General features: G+C 39.6%; 1 protein-coding gene and 1 pseudogene across 4 annotated transcripts in view; both read right to left on the bottom strand.

Moving 5' to 3' along the window:
• Nucleotides 1–577: 577 nt before the first annotated feature.
• Nucleotides 578–16,450, bottom strand: part of C10H2orf74 (chromosome 10 C2orf74 homolog) — a 32,171-nt gene continuing 16,298 nt past the window's right edge. Inside the window, exons 1-5 of one of the 4 annotated variants that reach the window (XM_038551360.1) lie at nucleotides 2,488–2,652; nucleotides 2,199–2,414; nucleotides 1,831–1,944; nucleotides 1,557–1,734; nucleotides 578–786 (exon numbers count right to left, since the gene is read on the bottom strand). In XM_038551360.1, the coding sequence (XP_038407288.1) occupies nucleotides 610–786; nucleotides 1,557–1,734; nucleotides 1,831–1,944; nucleotides 2,199–2,293 (564 nt within the window). In that variant the 5' untranslated portion in view covers nucleotides 2,294–2,414; nucleotides 2,488–2,652 and the 3' untranslated portion in view covers nucleotides 578–609. Of the gene's footprint in view, nucleotides 787–897; nucleotides 1,285–1,556; nucleotides 1,735–1,830; nucleotides 1,945–2,198; nucleotides 2,415–2,487; nucleotides 2,654–16,450 lie in introns of those variants that run through there. The other 3 variants (XM_038551359.1, XM_038551362.1, XM_038551361.1) reach the window with 3 other exon arrangements.
• On the bottom strand, nucleotides 15,871–15,970 carry LOC119873828 (annotated as a pseudogene).

Raw genomic sequence — 16,450 nt, 5'->3', positions numbered from 1 at the left:
TGAAATCAAAAATAGTATAAACGTAGGACTTGCCTAAAGTACCAGGATGTTTTACTGATGGTGGTAGGTTGTTTTCTGTAAGTAAACAGTACTAAAAGCAGCTGTCAGTACTATTAGGGTTTGAGGACTGAGCTCAATAGGGATTATGTAGTAGATCTTAGTCCTTGTTATTGGAAGTTTCTATGACAATAGCAGTAATGTCATTTGGTCATGAATACCTGTGATGAGAGCATCAAGAACAGGTACTATCTCCAAAGTTCCCCTTAAATATGATTTACCTAACAGACATCTGCACAAACACAAATAACTTTATTCACATGTTAGAACAGTGTTTGAGTAGACACTGTTTTAAGGACACTTAATACAATCAATTTCTTGAACTCAGATTTGAGTTTTCAAAAAAAACTATATTCAAACTCTGGGTATTTTACTCACAGAATTTTGCATGTCGCCCACTTCTTTCTGCACAAAGGTAAAATACTATTTGTATTTGCTTAATTCCCCATATTTTGCTGTTTCAACATGATCTTGTAACCCCAGTCATTTCATTGTTAGTCTAAGCTTATATTTCTTTCACTCTCAGCTTTTTTTTTTTTTTTTTTTTTGAGCTCATTTTCTCTCTTTATGTTCTCGAGTATAGCTTCGAGGTGCCGGGGGGTATTCCTTTCCAAGGTCCACAACAATTACTTCCCTAGAAAATGTCACTCCTTTTAAAGGTCTTTTCTGGTTTTCAACAACTGAATGAGTTTTAGTGAGAGGTATGGGTGGTTTTTGGATATCGTCATCCTGCAAGAGAATGGAACAAACAGTATAAATGATCAATTTATGAAGGCAACAAGTTCCGCTTTAAAAAACATTATATTTTTAATTTCGTTTATATTCTAAATTAAATATAGAAACATTGTGAGAAACAGAAGATGTGTTTCTAAATGACACAGGAAAGCAGTGATAATCCATCATGATCTCATTTTCATATTTCTATGGTTATAAAAGAGCCCCCTGAACCATCGTTCTGCCTCTGGGCATGGGCCTTGTGTTGAGGGAAGATGTGAACTGTTCCTATCATAGGGTCCCGACAGGGAGCTCAAGAAGGTCCGGGCAATCTTTGTGTGCTATTGTACAAGGAGCCTGGAACCAGAACAGGGACATGGGGTCTGATCCTGATCTTGGCCACGGTGGAGGAATGACCTTGCACAATTCATCCCATTTTCTCATTTGTAACATGAGAAACCTGGATCCCTAGATGATCTCCAAGGACTCCGCCAGCTCTAAAATCCTAGGATTCTGAGAAAAACAAAATGAAGGGGAATCATTAAAAGACCACCACAAATGTAAGAGTGAAGAATGAGCAAGTATCTAGATTTGGATGGAATACATGACTAGTTTAATAACATGAACTAAGAAGAATGGTTTCGATGATTGCAGACATTGTGCTCCTTCTAGAAACAAACTTAAGTTTCAAGCAAGACTAGCTCATTGCACCTAGCCAAATTATTTACTACCTTTTTAATGAAAGGAATTCTGAACTGGACCTTGGGAGGAGAAAAGCCCATTACCTCTTCGCCATTCCCTTTAACATTCTTAGGCTCTTGCTTCTCTTTCATTTTGTCTTCCTTGTCCTCCATCTCCTCTTTGTTTTCTAAAGGTGTGTCCTCCACGTCTTTACTCCGTCTCTGGACAAGAATGCCAGGCCTTGTGGGTGCATTCAAGTCTATGATTTGTGTTACGAGAGTCCTAGATAATCAGCAGGATTTTAAAAATTCATGCATGTTAGCCACCATTATCACACCCCAAAATGGCTTTCTATCACATTCTATGATACAGACTTACTTTTCTTGGTCTCCTGTATTGTTTGTCTCCACATTAGCAGCAGCTACACATTTTTCACCTCCATTACCATCTATACAAGGAACTTTTTCTGTCTCTTCAACTTTGCTTTGGGAACTGAAAACAAATAAGTAGAAAATTCAGAAGAGAATGGTTGTGATTTACTTGGTAGGGAACTTCACTTTTTTTTTAAATTTTTTTTTGGGAACTTCACTTTTAAACAGGAAATTAGAACTTCTAAAATTCTGAAGTGGAAAAAGTAAATAGCTATAGCATTATTTGCTCTATTTTAAATTGATTTATATTATTTCTAGATACATTTGCTAGTGTGACTTGAAATCTGATCCCAATTTATCAGCATGGATTTATACCATTTATATAAAAAAACCACCAATAAAAGGAAGATGCAAACGAAGCAAATTAGAAGGAGGATGAAGAAAGTGATTGCTGTGGTTTCAAAGCTCATAGGCTTAGCTAGAAGACTTGTCCACTCTCACAATCACAGGTTGTACAAATATTCTTTTCCAGCTTAGTTTGAATGTAGTTTTCTTGTTCTTTAAGTTTTCTAGAAACAGAAGAATAAAAGGCTATTTTTCGTTGTTGTTTTTTTTGATCAGCTTCATAGAAAATGCTGTGCTTGTTTCGATGAAGTTGACTCACACTGGCTAATTTCTCTCCATAAATGTGGTGGGGTCTGAGGTGGTTAGAGGGGAGACTGAGCTGGGACACGTGTGATCACTCAGCTCATCTCCCCTCACCCCAAAAACCTATCAGAATCCAGAGGAAAGGAATTGGAGCAGCTGGAGCCAAGCCCAGCTCCCCATTCTTCTCTCTTCAGTGACATCATAGAATCATAGAACGGTTTAGTTAGAAAGACCAGAGTGTCAGCCCAACCCTATCTGTTGCCTGGAGTTAGGAGAACTAAAAAACTCTCCTCTGGGTTGCCATCTCGCTGTCCTCTCCTATCAGAGGGCTGGGGTGAAGGCCATGTGGTACCATCCTGGCCACTCTTCAGATGAGGATTTTCTTCCTGCTTTCCAAACACCAGGTTTCCTTTCTTAACCCAAGCCTGTTTCTCTTACTGCTTCTTTCACAGACAATGAGCAACTAGTCCCACTTCCTTTTTTAAAAAAATATTTTATTTATTTATTCATGAGACACACACACACACACACACACAGGCAGAGACACAGGCAGAGGGAGAAGTAGGCTCCACTCAGGGAGCTCGATGTGGGACTCGATCCCAGGACTCCAGGATCACAACCTGGGCCTAAGGCAGGTGCTAAACCACTGAGCCACCCAGGCATCCCATTCCCACTTCCTTCTTATGAAATCCCTCTCAATAGTAATCAACTTACCTCCTAATGGATGCTCTCCAAACTAAAGAGCCCATTTCCTTCTAATACTATATCACTGGACCCACTTCCTGGACAAATAAGCAAACTGGTAACTCTAGGAGCCGTGGCTGAGGAAGCAGGAGCAGAGCAAGATGAGCAGAGTCAAGATGACCCCACTTCCAACCTAACTTTCAGGTCAGTGAGTGATGCCCATGACAGGAAGGGGGAGGGAGGAGCTAGGGTTTTCTGAGAAGCAAAGGAAGGTACAATAGAAAATGGTAGCTGCTGCAAACCACATCTTAAAAATGAGAAAATGAGCTCTGGGGGTCTCTGGGCTGCAGCCAAACTGGCTCTCTTTCAGAAGGGCAAGGACTGTGGTGTTATACCTTTGGATACTCCACCAGGTCAGGACCTACGAATCCCATAAATGTTGAATGGATGGGTCTGTGTGTGGCATGTATGTAAGCACAAGTAAGAGCTTGTTGGAGGGCTCAGGCCATGCCTGATTTTTACGAACATGTCAACATCTGAGCCACTCCTGGAAGAGTGAGCAGAATTTACAGATGCCTCCTCAAGGCTCCCAGATGAAGACTCAGAATCCATCTCATTCTCCTTACTCTATACTGCTGCTAGACTAACACTTTTAGGACCCAAAACTTCCCATGTCTCATGTACACATAAAGGATTTTTCTGAGAGATGGGAATATTTTAGATCTACTGTTGGCTACACAGATCTAGATGTATGTAAAAAACCCCGAAAACTGTATCCTTAAGACTAGTGTATCTTGTGTCATCTACTGCATGGATATTATACTGAATAGAAATGGAAAAGGGGCCCTATCCCCATACTGAGTTTGAGTACGTGTGGTTCCATGAGTAGTGCTGGACTGCAGTGCACCGCTGCTAGTGGGTCCTGTCTCCAAGACTATTTACCAGACACAGTCTGAGGCCAGAGACCTTTAGCAACAAGTAAGGGCTCATAAGACTATCATAAGGGCGTTCCTTCCCTGAATATGACTTGGGAATCAATGTCTTAAATTTATTTATAGTTAACATAGTTCTGAAAAGTGGAAGGTTATCCGACTTTGCTCCCTAAATCACATTTTAAATGCACTGCTGCACTGTAAGTCTGTGATACCATGATATTCAAAGATGGGTTCCAGAGCCTAACAAAGTACACCTGGCACATAGGTGTGTGCTCAAAATTATATGATGGTGGGAAATTACAACCAATTCTACTGAAATAAAAAATATTCTAAGAGAGTACTATGAACAATTAAATGCTGACAAACTGAATAACTCAGATGAAATGGAAAACTTTCTAGAAACACAAAACCTGTTAAGACAGAATCATGAAGATACAGGAAATCTGCATAGAACTATAAGGAGTCTGAATCAATAATCAAAACCTCCCAACAAAGAAAATCCTTGGACCAGATGTTTTCACAAAGGAATGTTATCAAACATCTAAAGAACTAACCAATCTTTTTCAAATTATCCAAACAACTGAAAAAAGGGAAACACTTTGTAACTCATTCTATGAGGCCAGCATTACCCTGATACCAAAGCCAAAGACACTACCAAAAAAAAAAAAAAAACAAACAAAAAAAAACAAAACTAAACTAAAAGACTGATATCCCTTATGAAGACTAAGGCAAAAATCCTCAACAAAGTACTAGCAAACTGAATTTAGCAGCATATTAAAAGGATTAAACACCACGACAAAGTGGAGTTTATTCCACAAATGCAAGGATGATTCAACATACAAAAATCTATGTAATACACCACATTAAGAGAATGAACAGGAGAAAAACATATGATCATCTCAACTGATTCAGGAAAGGCATTTGGCATCATTTAACATCCTTTTCATGATGAAAAACATGAAACTAGGAATAGAAGGAAACTACCCCAATATAATAAAGGCAATATATAGAAACCCGCAGCTAACATCATACTCAATGGTGAAAAAGTATTTTCAAATCATTTGTCTGATAATGGATTAATATCCAGAATAAATAAGGAACTCTTAAAACTCAACAATAAAAAACAACCCAATTCAAAAATGGGCAAAAGACTTGCACAGACATTTCTCCAAAGAAGATATGCAAATGGACAGTAAACACATAAAAAGATGCTCAACATCACTAATCATTAAGGAGCAAGTCAAAACCACAATGGGATAACCACTTCATAGCCATTAATAAAGCTATTATTAAAAAGAAAAGAAAACAAGTGCTAGTCAGAATGTGGAGGAATTGGAACCCTTGTGTATGGTTGGTGAGAATGTAAAAATGGTGCAGCCCCTGTGGGAAGCAGTATGGCAGTTCCTCAAATAACTAAATACAGAGTTCCAAATGACTCAGCAGTTCCACTTCTGGGCATCTACAAAAGGTAAGTGAAGGAGGGACTAGAACAGATATTTGTGCACCCATGTCCACAGAAGCACTATTCACAACAGCCCAAAGGTAGAAACAACCCAAGTTGGAATATATTATTCAGCTTTAAAAAGGAATGAAATTCTGATACATGTTACACACAGATGAAGCTTGAAGGCATGATGCTAAGTGAAGGAAACATATTGTATGATTCCACTTCTATCAAGTACCTGCAATAGTCAAATTCAGAGACACAGAAAATAGAACCATGATTATCAGGCTCTGGGCTGAGGGGGGACATGGTGGGCTATTGTTTAATGGATATAGTTTAAACTTAGGATGATGAGAAAGTTCTGGAGACAGATGGTGGCGGTGACTGCACAGCAACATAAATGTCCTTAAGCCACTGAAATGCATACTTAGAAATGGCAAAAAAAAAAAAGTAAATTTTGTATTATATATATTTATCACAATTTTAAAAACTGACTTGTGGAACAGAGGAAAGGGAAGCCACCTGTAAAGGGGCCTGGTAAAAAGCTCTGGAAAAAGAAAACCAGCACATGGAAATCCTGTTTCTATCTCCACTCTCTTGCTCAGTTTGTTTCCCCTGTGAATACCCAACGCCGACCTCAGCCCTTTACCTTCCCCACCTCCCCACCCTGGACTAGCTCTTCCATGATTCCATCACCAGCCACTGGGCTCCTTCTTGCTTTCTCGCAGCTGTCACTTCAGCTCAGTGATAACACCATGTCACCTGCCTGCATCCCAAACTTGTGCCTTGTGCAGCTCCAGCTGCAGGCCAGCTGGGGAGTGGCAGGCAGGGTCTTTCACACTCTTTGTATGTCCTACCTCCTGCCCCATTTATTCCTCATCCTCCAGCTCCCAGAACCCTAAAAATGTCCCTCCTCTTATCAAAACCTGCTTTCTAATCCTTCAAACCAATAATGCCCAATAGACACTAAAAGTTTCTCCATATTGGTATCTTAACAGGATGTAAAAGCAAGACAGAGCAGGCTTTCAGAGTCTTTGGAGCAAGGAGGACTCCTCTAGTGCTCCTCGCATCTGCCATGTTGGGGTCAGATATCCACTCCTTCTAGGGCCAGCGGTCTGCCCTATCCCCCACTCCCGCCTTCAGGCTCCTTGTGGGGAGTAGCCAAAGTGTAGGCCTTGCCGGAGGCCGAATCTGCAGCACCCTGTGTTCCAGCTGGGTACATGGTGTGTGCGAGTCCCCAGCGACCTCCCCAAGGCCTTGACCCATGCAATCTGGTGATCTCCTCCAACAAAAGCATGATCCCTGAATTACAGGATCACAGCAAGGACATTCAGGGGACCTACACATCACAGCTGCCTGAATGTGAAAACCAGGGGAGCACACAGGACCCAGGCCTGCCCATCAGAACAGTGCACAGTGCAGGAGTCAACATGTGATCTAATCAGCTCAGTTAATCTCCAAGTCAAGACAGGTGCAGAGCCTACCAGCAAAGAAGAGAGCAGGGTTGAGCGATACAGAGAGAGACAAATTACAAATGACTCTGCTTGATCTAACCATGCCAGAAGTCTTGATTTTTTTTCACTGTGGCCTGGAAGCTGTAAGTTGTGTGAACTGATGCTTTTCCTTTTTGGCTTAACTGGTTTGAGTGGGGCTCATGTGTCCTGCAATCCAGGATTCCTGACTCAACACACTCCTTAATAGCCCCCTGGCTCCATTTATAAACCCCTTGACATAACTGATTCTTTTATTTCACCTTTCACAAGGCAAAGGACTGGGAAACAAAGAATCTATAGAAAAACAAATAGGCCTTATATGTACAAAAAGGTGCCTAGAGGGATGCCTGGGTGGCTCAGTGGTTGAGTGTCCTCTGCCTTTGGCTCATGGTGTGATCCTGGGATCCTAGGATTGAGTCCCCACATCAGGCACACTGCAGGTAGTCTGCTTCTCCCTCTGCCTGTCTCTCATGAGTAAATAAATAAAATCTTAAAAAAAAAAAAAAGATGTCTAGAGTCAGTTATAATGAGAGAAAGCAAATTGGAACTACACTGAGATATTTTTTTTTACTCATCAGATTGGCAAACAATGAAATATCTGGCGATATGCTCTATATAGAAAGATGTGGGGAAACTGGTTTCATAGTGTTTATAATCATGGTAAATTTAACAAAGTATATATATAGTGATTCTAATTTTTAAAAAATATTATTATTTTTAAAATATTTTATTTATTTATTCATGAGACACACACACACACACACACACAGAGGGAGAGACACAGGCAGAGGGAGAAGCAGGCCCCATGCAGGGAGGCCAACGTGGGACTCGATCCCAGGTCTCCAGGATCATGCCCCGGGCTGAAGGTGGCTCTAAACCGCTGAGCCACTTGGGCTGCCCCAAAGATTTATTATTTTGAGAGAGTGAGCAAGGGGAGGAGGGGCTGTGATAGAGGGAGGAAGAGAATCTCAAGCAGACTCCCCACTGAACGTGGAGCACCTCCCATGCCCTGATCCTGAGATCATGACCTGAGCCAAAACCAAGATTCAGACACTTAACTGACTGAGCCACCGAGGCACCCTATGATTCTAAGTTTTTTAAAGTCATAAAAATACATGTGTTTCCTCAAAATGTTAACATTTCCCCAATGTCTTTCAATAATTTTTGAAAAGATGATTTTTTTTAAAATACCTATACACTTTTCCAGTTTATAGAAGCATTACAATTGTTTACTTATTGTTGAACATCTTACTGTTTTATAAATGGCATTGATGGTCATATTTATATATAAATATATTAATTAAACTCTGACAAATATTAATCTTCACTTTTATTTTCAAAAGTTTATTGGCTTCTGGCTTGCTTATTTATTTATTTATTTATTTATTTATTTATTTATTTATTTATTATTTATTTATTTATTTATTTATGATAGTCACATCACAGAGAGAGAGAGAGAGAGAGAGAGAGGCGCAGAGAGAGAAGCAGGCTCCATGCACCGGGAGCCTGACATGGGATTCGATCCCAGGTCTCCAGGATCGCACCCTGGGCCAAAGGCAGGCGCTAAACCGCTGCGCCACCCAGGGATCCCTCTTTTATTTTTTTTATTTTTTATTTTTGGTTCTATCTTTTAAATCTTATCCACTTTGTTTCACTGTTTTAGGGCCCCAGATATCTTACTTTTAAAAAACATTTTATTTAAATTTTTAAATTTTTTTAAAAAAAGGAGTGGATCATGGGCACATCTGAGAGGGTGGACCCATGAATTTTTTTAACTGGGCCAAATCACAAGTACTTCTAGGACTAGGCACCAACACCTGCAACTTGCTACAGTGATAGACCTTGGCTTAGTGATAGCCTTAGCAACTAATTACATTTAGTCAAGAATAGTTTTCTGCCACCAACACCAATCAAAATTCTTTGTAAACAACCTATACAAGCATTCCCTTTTTGTCTTTAAAAACCCCTGACTTTTGGTGACAGACGGTAGCTCTATTTGTGGTGAGCATAGCATAACCTATAGACTTGTCAGACCACTATGCTGTACACCTGAAAACTAATGTAACATTTTGTGTCAACTATACATCCCTGAAAAATAATAAAAACATTAAAATTCCTTAATTTTGCTCCCTGGGGGGGACAATATTTGTGAAGCTGCAAAATCTGTGTACACTGAAATTTGCAATTCTTTGATCCCAAACAAATGCTTTTGCTTAATTATTAGCCCCCTGACAATTTTAGATTGAGAGTCTATTTTTCTACTGGGTTGCTGTTAGATATGTTTTACAATGAATATTTAATATATTTACATTCATAAAAAAATGATTCAAGAAAAAAAGAAAGAAAAGACGTTAAACTCCGGTCACAAAAACAAGTCTACTAACCTTTTGTCCACAAATTTGGAATCTGCCAAAGAGGGATCCACAAACATTCTGTGACCATGTCCACAGGAGCCGGGACCCCCCCAGCGCATCCTGGGAAGAGTCTCACCTGAATCCGAACACCTGTGCGCTCAAGTGCATTTGATTCCTAAGGGAAAATGGGTGTGCGCATGCTCACAACAGCCCCTTCCTAACTGGAGATGGGTTGTGCAGACTCAGGAACCTGTGTGCCCACAGACTCTCCACAATGAGTCGAAAGTGTTCGCTGCTGATGTAAAAGTATTTTCAATGGAGTTGCAGACAGAGGTGCGATTAGGGTGGATTTTAAGAGTGAACAAGAATCAGGAGAAGCAGCAGGTGTATCTCAGTGGCCTTCAAACTAGGCTAAAGACTTTCCTAAAAATGCTCTTCCTGAGAGCATGCCTGTGTTGTGGGCAACACAGCTTTCCCACTGCAGCTTTCACATCACCTTTCTCCCTTTTTACAAAAGAAAGGCATTGCTCTCTTCCTCCTCCTCTAACGATGGCGCATTGTCCCAGGGTGTCAAAATGTCCAGTGAGGATGAGCAGCAGGGCAGGTCAAAACATTGGTATGGAACTGAGAGAGCAGTAACTCCAAGAAACTATTTTTGAAATCCTGATGTTTTCTTATTCTTTGCTTTCAACCAGATTGAAGGAGAACCTAGTTGTCAGTCTGCAGATGATAATGTGATGATAGGTCACACAATGTCAGTTTTGGCATTCAGAGCCCAAAGAAATGACTAATATTGCTATAACAAAATCTCTTCTACTTCTGTCTACTTAGTTATGTGAAGAAGTTTCTTATCACATATAAATGAAAAACCAGGATATTATTGATGCTGAGCCCCGTCATTCTGAGCAATGAGTTATCCTCAAGAATTAAAGCCAATTGAAAAAAGTCCATTCATTTCATTAAGATAGCATTTCCAATAAAATTTTACTTTAATGTGATTTTTATCAGTTGTATATTAATATTATAATAAATCCACAAGTCATTAACTTTTAGAGACTTCTGGTCATAGGAAAAATTTTAATTTCAAGTACTTTTCTTTTTCAGAGATGTATGATAGGGTAAATGAATAAAAGACTTTGAAGCATAAAATATATTACATTAGGATAAATTTTTGTGAGGGAAATGAATTAGAACTAGGAGTTAAAGTAGAAAAGGAATGATGTAAAATTTGTAGAAGACTTAGTGGATGATGAGTATCAAATTCTATTTAGATTTATTTTAAATAAAAGATTAAAGATTGATGGGACTGTTAAAACACAAATATTTACAATATTCTGGAAATTACAGCTTTTGCAACTATTTAAACAACATAAAAATTTTTAATGTTAAAATGTGCCAAGAAAGTACATAACTTTACAAAATTCTAGGGTGTAGTAAGCAATAGACTTTGAAGACTACTACTAAGGAGCTGTCCTTTCAAGCTTGGCTGTGACAGAGGATACGGAAATAGGAGAGTAGCTGAAGGATAAATGTAGGGTCAAGAGAGAGATGTTATAAAGTATGAGATTACACATGCTTATGGATGGGAGTGTAAGGGAGGAAAACTTCTTTACTCTTTAGCATCTCCAGCTGGGTCCAAGAATTAAACTGATGTAAAACAGATTAGCAGGAGAAAGGCATGCAAGTTTTATTTTCACATGTTCATGTGAAAGGCCTTCACAAGAGAATGAAGGCCAAAAGAAGCGACCAGACCAGAAAGCTCTTAAGAATACATTTGGGAAGAAATGACAAGGAGTTTGGGCAACAAGCAGAAAATTGTAGGAAAGTGACTAGGAGTTAATGGGGGGAGAGGCAGCAAAACTAGTGGAAGGAGAGTCACTTTAGTAAGTTGGTAGAGATGTGTGTCAACATGGATTCCCAGTCTCTGGTGATAAGGCTGCTTTCTTCTCTGTTACAGGGAGGGTATCTTTCTCATGGAAGTTTTATGTCCTGTTTTTAAGTAGATAAAGCTTGGTCAGAGAGCCTTTCCTGCATCTGCTGTTTTTCAAGTGCCTTCAGCTCAAAATAAAATGTCAAGGTGGCATTGGTTGGGGTAGCATGTTCTGAACTCCCTCAGGAGTGATCTGTTAGAGCTGATGCAGGAGAAGGAGTGAAGTTCTTAGGAAAGTGAGAGACAAAGCCATCCAGAGCAGAGGCAGAGTGGCTGACCAGTCAACTTTGGTACAAGATGAAAAGGAGAGGGTGGCTGCAGGTGTAGGTAAATCATAGACATGGTGGAAGGAGATGAAATAGTCTACCTTTTTTTGATAGGAAAATGGAATGAAATAGGGCATCAGCTGAGAGGGGTGTGGGCTGTGAGAAGTGAGTGGTTACAAAATGTTAAAAAGCAGAAGACAAATGTATGCAAGCCTAAGCTTATCTGAAATCTACATTTATAAACTACACAGACCACCAAATGTTTTTGCTTTACAGAAAGGAATAGTAGTTAAGGTGATTCAAGGTGTTCTTACCTAGAAAAAAAATTAAAATGAAAAAAATTTTAAAGATTGTAAAAATTTATTTATTCATAAGAGACAGAGAGAGGGGGTTGGGGCAGAGGGAGAAGCAGGCTCCATGCAGGGAGCCCGACTTGGGACTGGATCCTGGGTCTCCAGGATCAGGCTCTGGGCCGAAGGTGGTGCTAAACTGCTGAGCCACCCGGGCTGCCCTAAAATGAAATTTTTTCCTATTATCCAACCTTGTAAAAATATTATGACCATTTTCATTTGGCTTTAACATCTTGAAATACCTCACAAATCCCAAAAAGTCATTAATGTTTGATATATATTGTCACCTCTGAGTCTGAAAAACTATCCTGGAATACCAGAGAATCATCACTGCCATTTAGCCACTGTTTTCACATACTTTATATCAATTTGAGAAAAAGTATGGCAGTCACATATGTCAAAGAATGGTAAAGGGCACCTGGTGGCTTAGTGGTTGAGTATCTGCATTTGGCTCAGGTCGAGTCCTGTATTGGGCTCCCTGTGGAAACCTGCTTCTCTCTCTGCCGTCTGCCTCTCTGTGTCTCTCATGAATAGATAAATGAGGTCTTAAAAAAAAATAAAAGAATGATAAAAATCTTGTTATACCAGAAGTAAATATGGATGAAAATTTATTTAAAAACTCTCCTAAAAGTGCTTTGCTAAAACCAAATTTGCTTTGGTTTCTTCACTGAAGTCTTAGAGTGGTTTTGAATATTTAAAAAATCGTAATGGGGGCACCTGGGTGGCTCAGTGGTTGAGCCTTTGGCTCAGGTAATGATCCTGGGGTCCTGGGATCAAGCAAGCGCTGCATCAGTCTCACCATAAGGAGCCTGCTTCTCTCTCTGCCTCTCTCTCTGTGTTTCTCATAAATAAATAAAATCTAAAAAAAAAATCGTATTGGTTTTTGTAAAAACAATAGATTTTTGTCAAAACTGGTCACTTGACAGCAATTATATTTCCTTAGTTATTAACACATCTACAACGTAAAAAATAGAATACTGAAAAATAGAGCTACTTATGTTTAAAACTGTAATCTTGCCATAGGAATACATTCAATACCTTATATCTCAGGAGCTCTCTCCTAAACACCAACTGATTAAAATATAAACTTCCAAAAAAATAAAATAAAATAAAACATAAACTTCCTCTTTCATGATGTAGACTTTTTATCTAAAATACTAAATCAATAGCAAGGAAGAACATAAAAGGCTTTCTTTAAAAACAAAACTGAAAAACAAATACTCTACAAATACTCCTACTAGCTGAATCCTGAATTTCAGATCCTCCATTTAAGTAGGAAATAAAAAAAACCCCCAAATACCTTGTTATCTAAATTGATTTGTTCCTAGAGCTCAACTAGTCAATAGCAGGAATTTGGATAGCAAAGAAACGATTACAAAATTTACTTGAGTTTCTGGATCTTGAGTTTGGATAGCAAAAGATGCCTTGAGCATTTTTCTCCACACATATACACAATGATGTTATGACCACTTTATCAGAACCAATATGCATCATGCTTTTTCTTTCTCCTTCCTCATCCCCCAAATCTTGTCAATCATGTCCTGCAAGGTAGCATCTCCTAACTCAAATCTACTTTTCTCCATCATTCTCATTTATTCCAACAGTGTCCTAATGGTCTCCCTGCAAATCATGTTATTCTTCAATCCATTCTTTACACAGTAACCAGAGAAAAGATTCTAGAAACTTTCATCATGGCTCTGCCCCATTTAACATCCTTCAGTGGCTCACCATTCCCTTTAGGATCAAGACCTAGGTCTCCAGAGCCTCAACCCACACCTTTTTCTGCTACCTCCACTCTATTCCAAGCACATTAAACTTGCACTTATCTTTTCCAGAGAGAGCTGCATCCTCTTACCTTCAGTGTTTTATGTATGCTGTCTCTCCTTCCTGGAACAGTGTCATCCCAGTTGTGGGAAGAGCTCCTACCTCAACTTTCAGGCTAACATGTTATTTTCTTTGGAGAGTCTTCTCCTGGCCTCTCTTTCCACTACCCAAAGTGTAGATTAGTGGTTTCTTCTCTGAATTCCTTTTGGACCCTCTGCTTCCCCTAGCAGAACAGTTTACTCTGTGATGCATCTTATCCATACCTCCCTAAACTCACTAGGAGCATAGTTACTATCACCAGCTCTTAGCACAGTATCTGGCACACGATATATACTTGATAAATCCTGATGAAGAAATAAACAAATATTTTCAATAAAATTAGTATCACCCAGTCCACAAACTCAAATACTCATAATACATTTATTTTTTCCAAACAATTGCTTAATTACTCACAAGCCCTTTTAGCAGAAAGCCCATTATTTCCCACTGTGGAAAATTCCACCCATACATTGCCCAGATACCCCAACATTGGCCAGATACCCCAACATTGCCCAGATACCCACCCCAACATTGCCCAGATACCCCAACAGATAACCTATTCAGTCTATAGCAGGTTCTGTTGTCTTCTTATTTGGAGTCTGATCACTGGCTAATGCAATAGTTTCTCATTATCTCACATTGTCGATTTTGGAGACTGTTCCCACTCAACCCAAAGGACAATGTTTGTCCACTGCTTACTGATGATGCCTTTGCTTATCTATATCCCTGCAGGGAGGTAAGCCCTTTGAGGGATGACAAGCTAAGCTTGTCAAGGATGTTCCACAGTTGGCCTCCCAGGGACCCACTTACAGCAATCAACCACAGCAGATCACACACAGCCTTGGAGGGCTGGGTCAGGATAATAGTGTATCTGGATTCCAGAATCTCATTTCTTAATTTTTCTCCAATGAGAACTAGTTTCCAAAAAATGAGGACAGTTTTTTGTTCGGTTTGTTTATATCAAGACAGAAAAAGTTTGGCTATGTCTTCCTTCCAGGATGAGCAGAATCCATGTCCTTCTAAATAAGGCTTCCTGGGGCACCTGGCTGGCTCAGTTGGTTGAGTGTCTGCCTTTGGCTCAGGGTGTGATCCCAGGATCACACAGTCCCTGCAGGGAGCCTGCTTCTCCCTGCCTATGTCTCTGCCTCTCTCTCGGTCTCTCCTGAATAAATAAGTAAAATCTTGAAAAATATTAATAATAATTTTAAAATCTTTAAAAAAATAAATAAATAAGGCTTCCCTCAGTCAATCTCTATCCTAGCCTGTGCTGTGAAAGAAAGGAAAAATACAAATTTGATCTTTAACAGAGCACCTTTCTGGTAGGGCACCCTAGTTTGTCAAGAAAGAAGAGACTGGCTTAGAAAGACACTGATCTAGGGCACCTGGGTGGCTCAGTGGTTGAGCATCTGCCTTTGGCTCAGGTCATGATCCCAGGGTCCTGGGATTGAGTCCCGCATTGGGCTCCCCACAGGAAGCCTGCTTCTCCCTCTGCCTATATCTCTGCCTTTCTCTGCGGGTCTCTCAGGAATCAAAAAATAAAATCTTAAAAAAAAAAAAAGAAAAAAGAAAGACACTGACTCATTTGGAAGTTTGGGAATTTGAGTATATCCTAACTTTGCAACCAACTAATTGGTTGACTTTAGCCTCCCTATGTCTCAATTTCACCAGCTGAAAAAACAAACAGACTCTTTAAGATCCTTTCCAGATCTTTAGAATTCTATACTTTCAGTATTTTTTAAAATCTATTTTGTTGGGATGCCTGGGTGGCTCAGTGGTTGTGCATCTGCCTTCTGCTCAGGTCATGATCCCGAGGTCCTGGGATCGAGTCCCACATCAGAATCCTGGCGGGGAGCCTGCTTCTCCCTCTGTCTATGTCTTGGCCTCTGTGTGTGTGTCTCTCATGAATGGATAAATAAATAAAATCTTTAAAAAAAATCTATTTTGTTGAAAGACACCTGGCTGCCTCAGTCAATAGAGCATGTAGCTGTTGGTCATGGGGTTATGAGTTCAAGTCACACAGAAATTACTTAAAAATAAAATCTTAAAAAATAAGTAAAATTGTGGTAAAACATACATAACAAAAAATATGGAATGCATCCTAATGTGAGTCAACCTTGCACAGGGTCATGCTAATTTCTGTATAATTCCAGTTTTCACGTAGGCACTGCCAGAACAAGCACAATATGGAAAGACCTCTTGTGTATCTGGGTTCTTTTGTTTTTGTATGGCATGATGTTTTTGTTACTTCTATTGCATGTTCAAAATATTTTAAATCAGGACGCCTGGCTGGTTTAGCGCCTGCCTTCAGCGTAGGGCGTGATCCTGGAGTCCCAGGATCAAGTCCTGCATCAGGTTCCCTGCATGGAGCCTGCTTCTCCCTCTGCCTATGTCTCTGTCTGTGTATCTCTCATGAATAAATAAATAAATACTTTAAAAATATTTTAAATCTATTTTAAAGCAAATTATGTTCCTACACTGGATAATTTTTTTTTTAAAATATTATTCATATATTAAAAAGTTAAATAGGAGAGAACCTGGGTGGCTCAGTCGGTTAAGTGTCTGACACTGATTTTGGCTCAGAATATGATCTCAGGGTTGTGAGATGGAGCCCTGTGTCAGGCTCCATGTGTTTAAGATTTCCCTTCTTTCTCCCTCTGCCT

This window comes from Canis lupus, chromosome 10, assembly GCF_011100685.1.
Source record: "Canis lupus familiaris isolate Mischka breed German Shepherd chromosome 10, alternate assembly UU_Cfam_GSD_1.0, whole genome shotgun sequence".
In the NCBI taxonomy this organism is placed as follows: domain Eukaryota; kingdom Metazoa; phylum Chordata; class Mammalia; order Carnivora; family Canidae; genus Canis; species Canis lupus.
The sequence above is the reverse complement of the archived record's forward strand: the minus strand, read 5'-3'. Positions and strand labels throughout refer to the sequence as shown.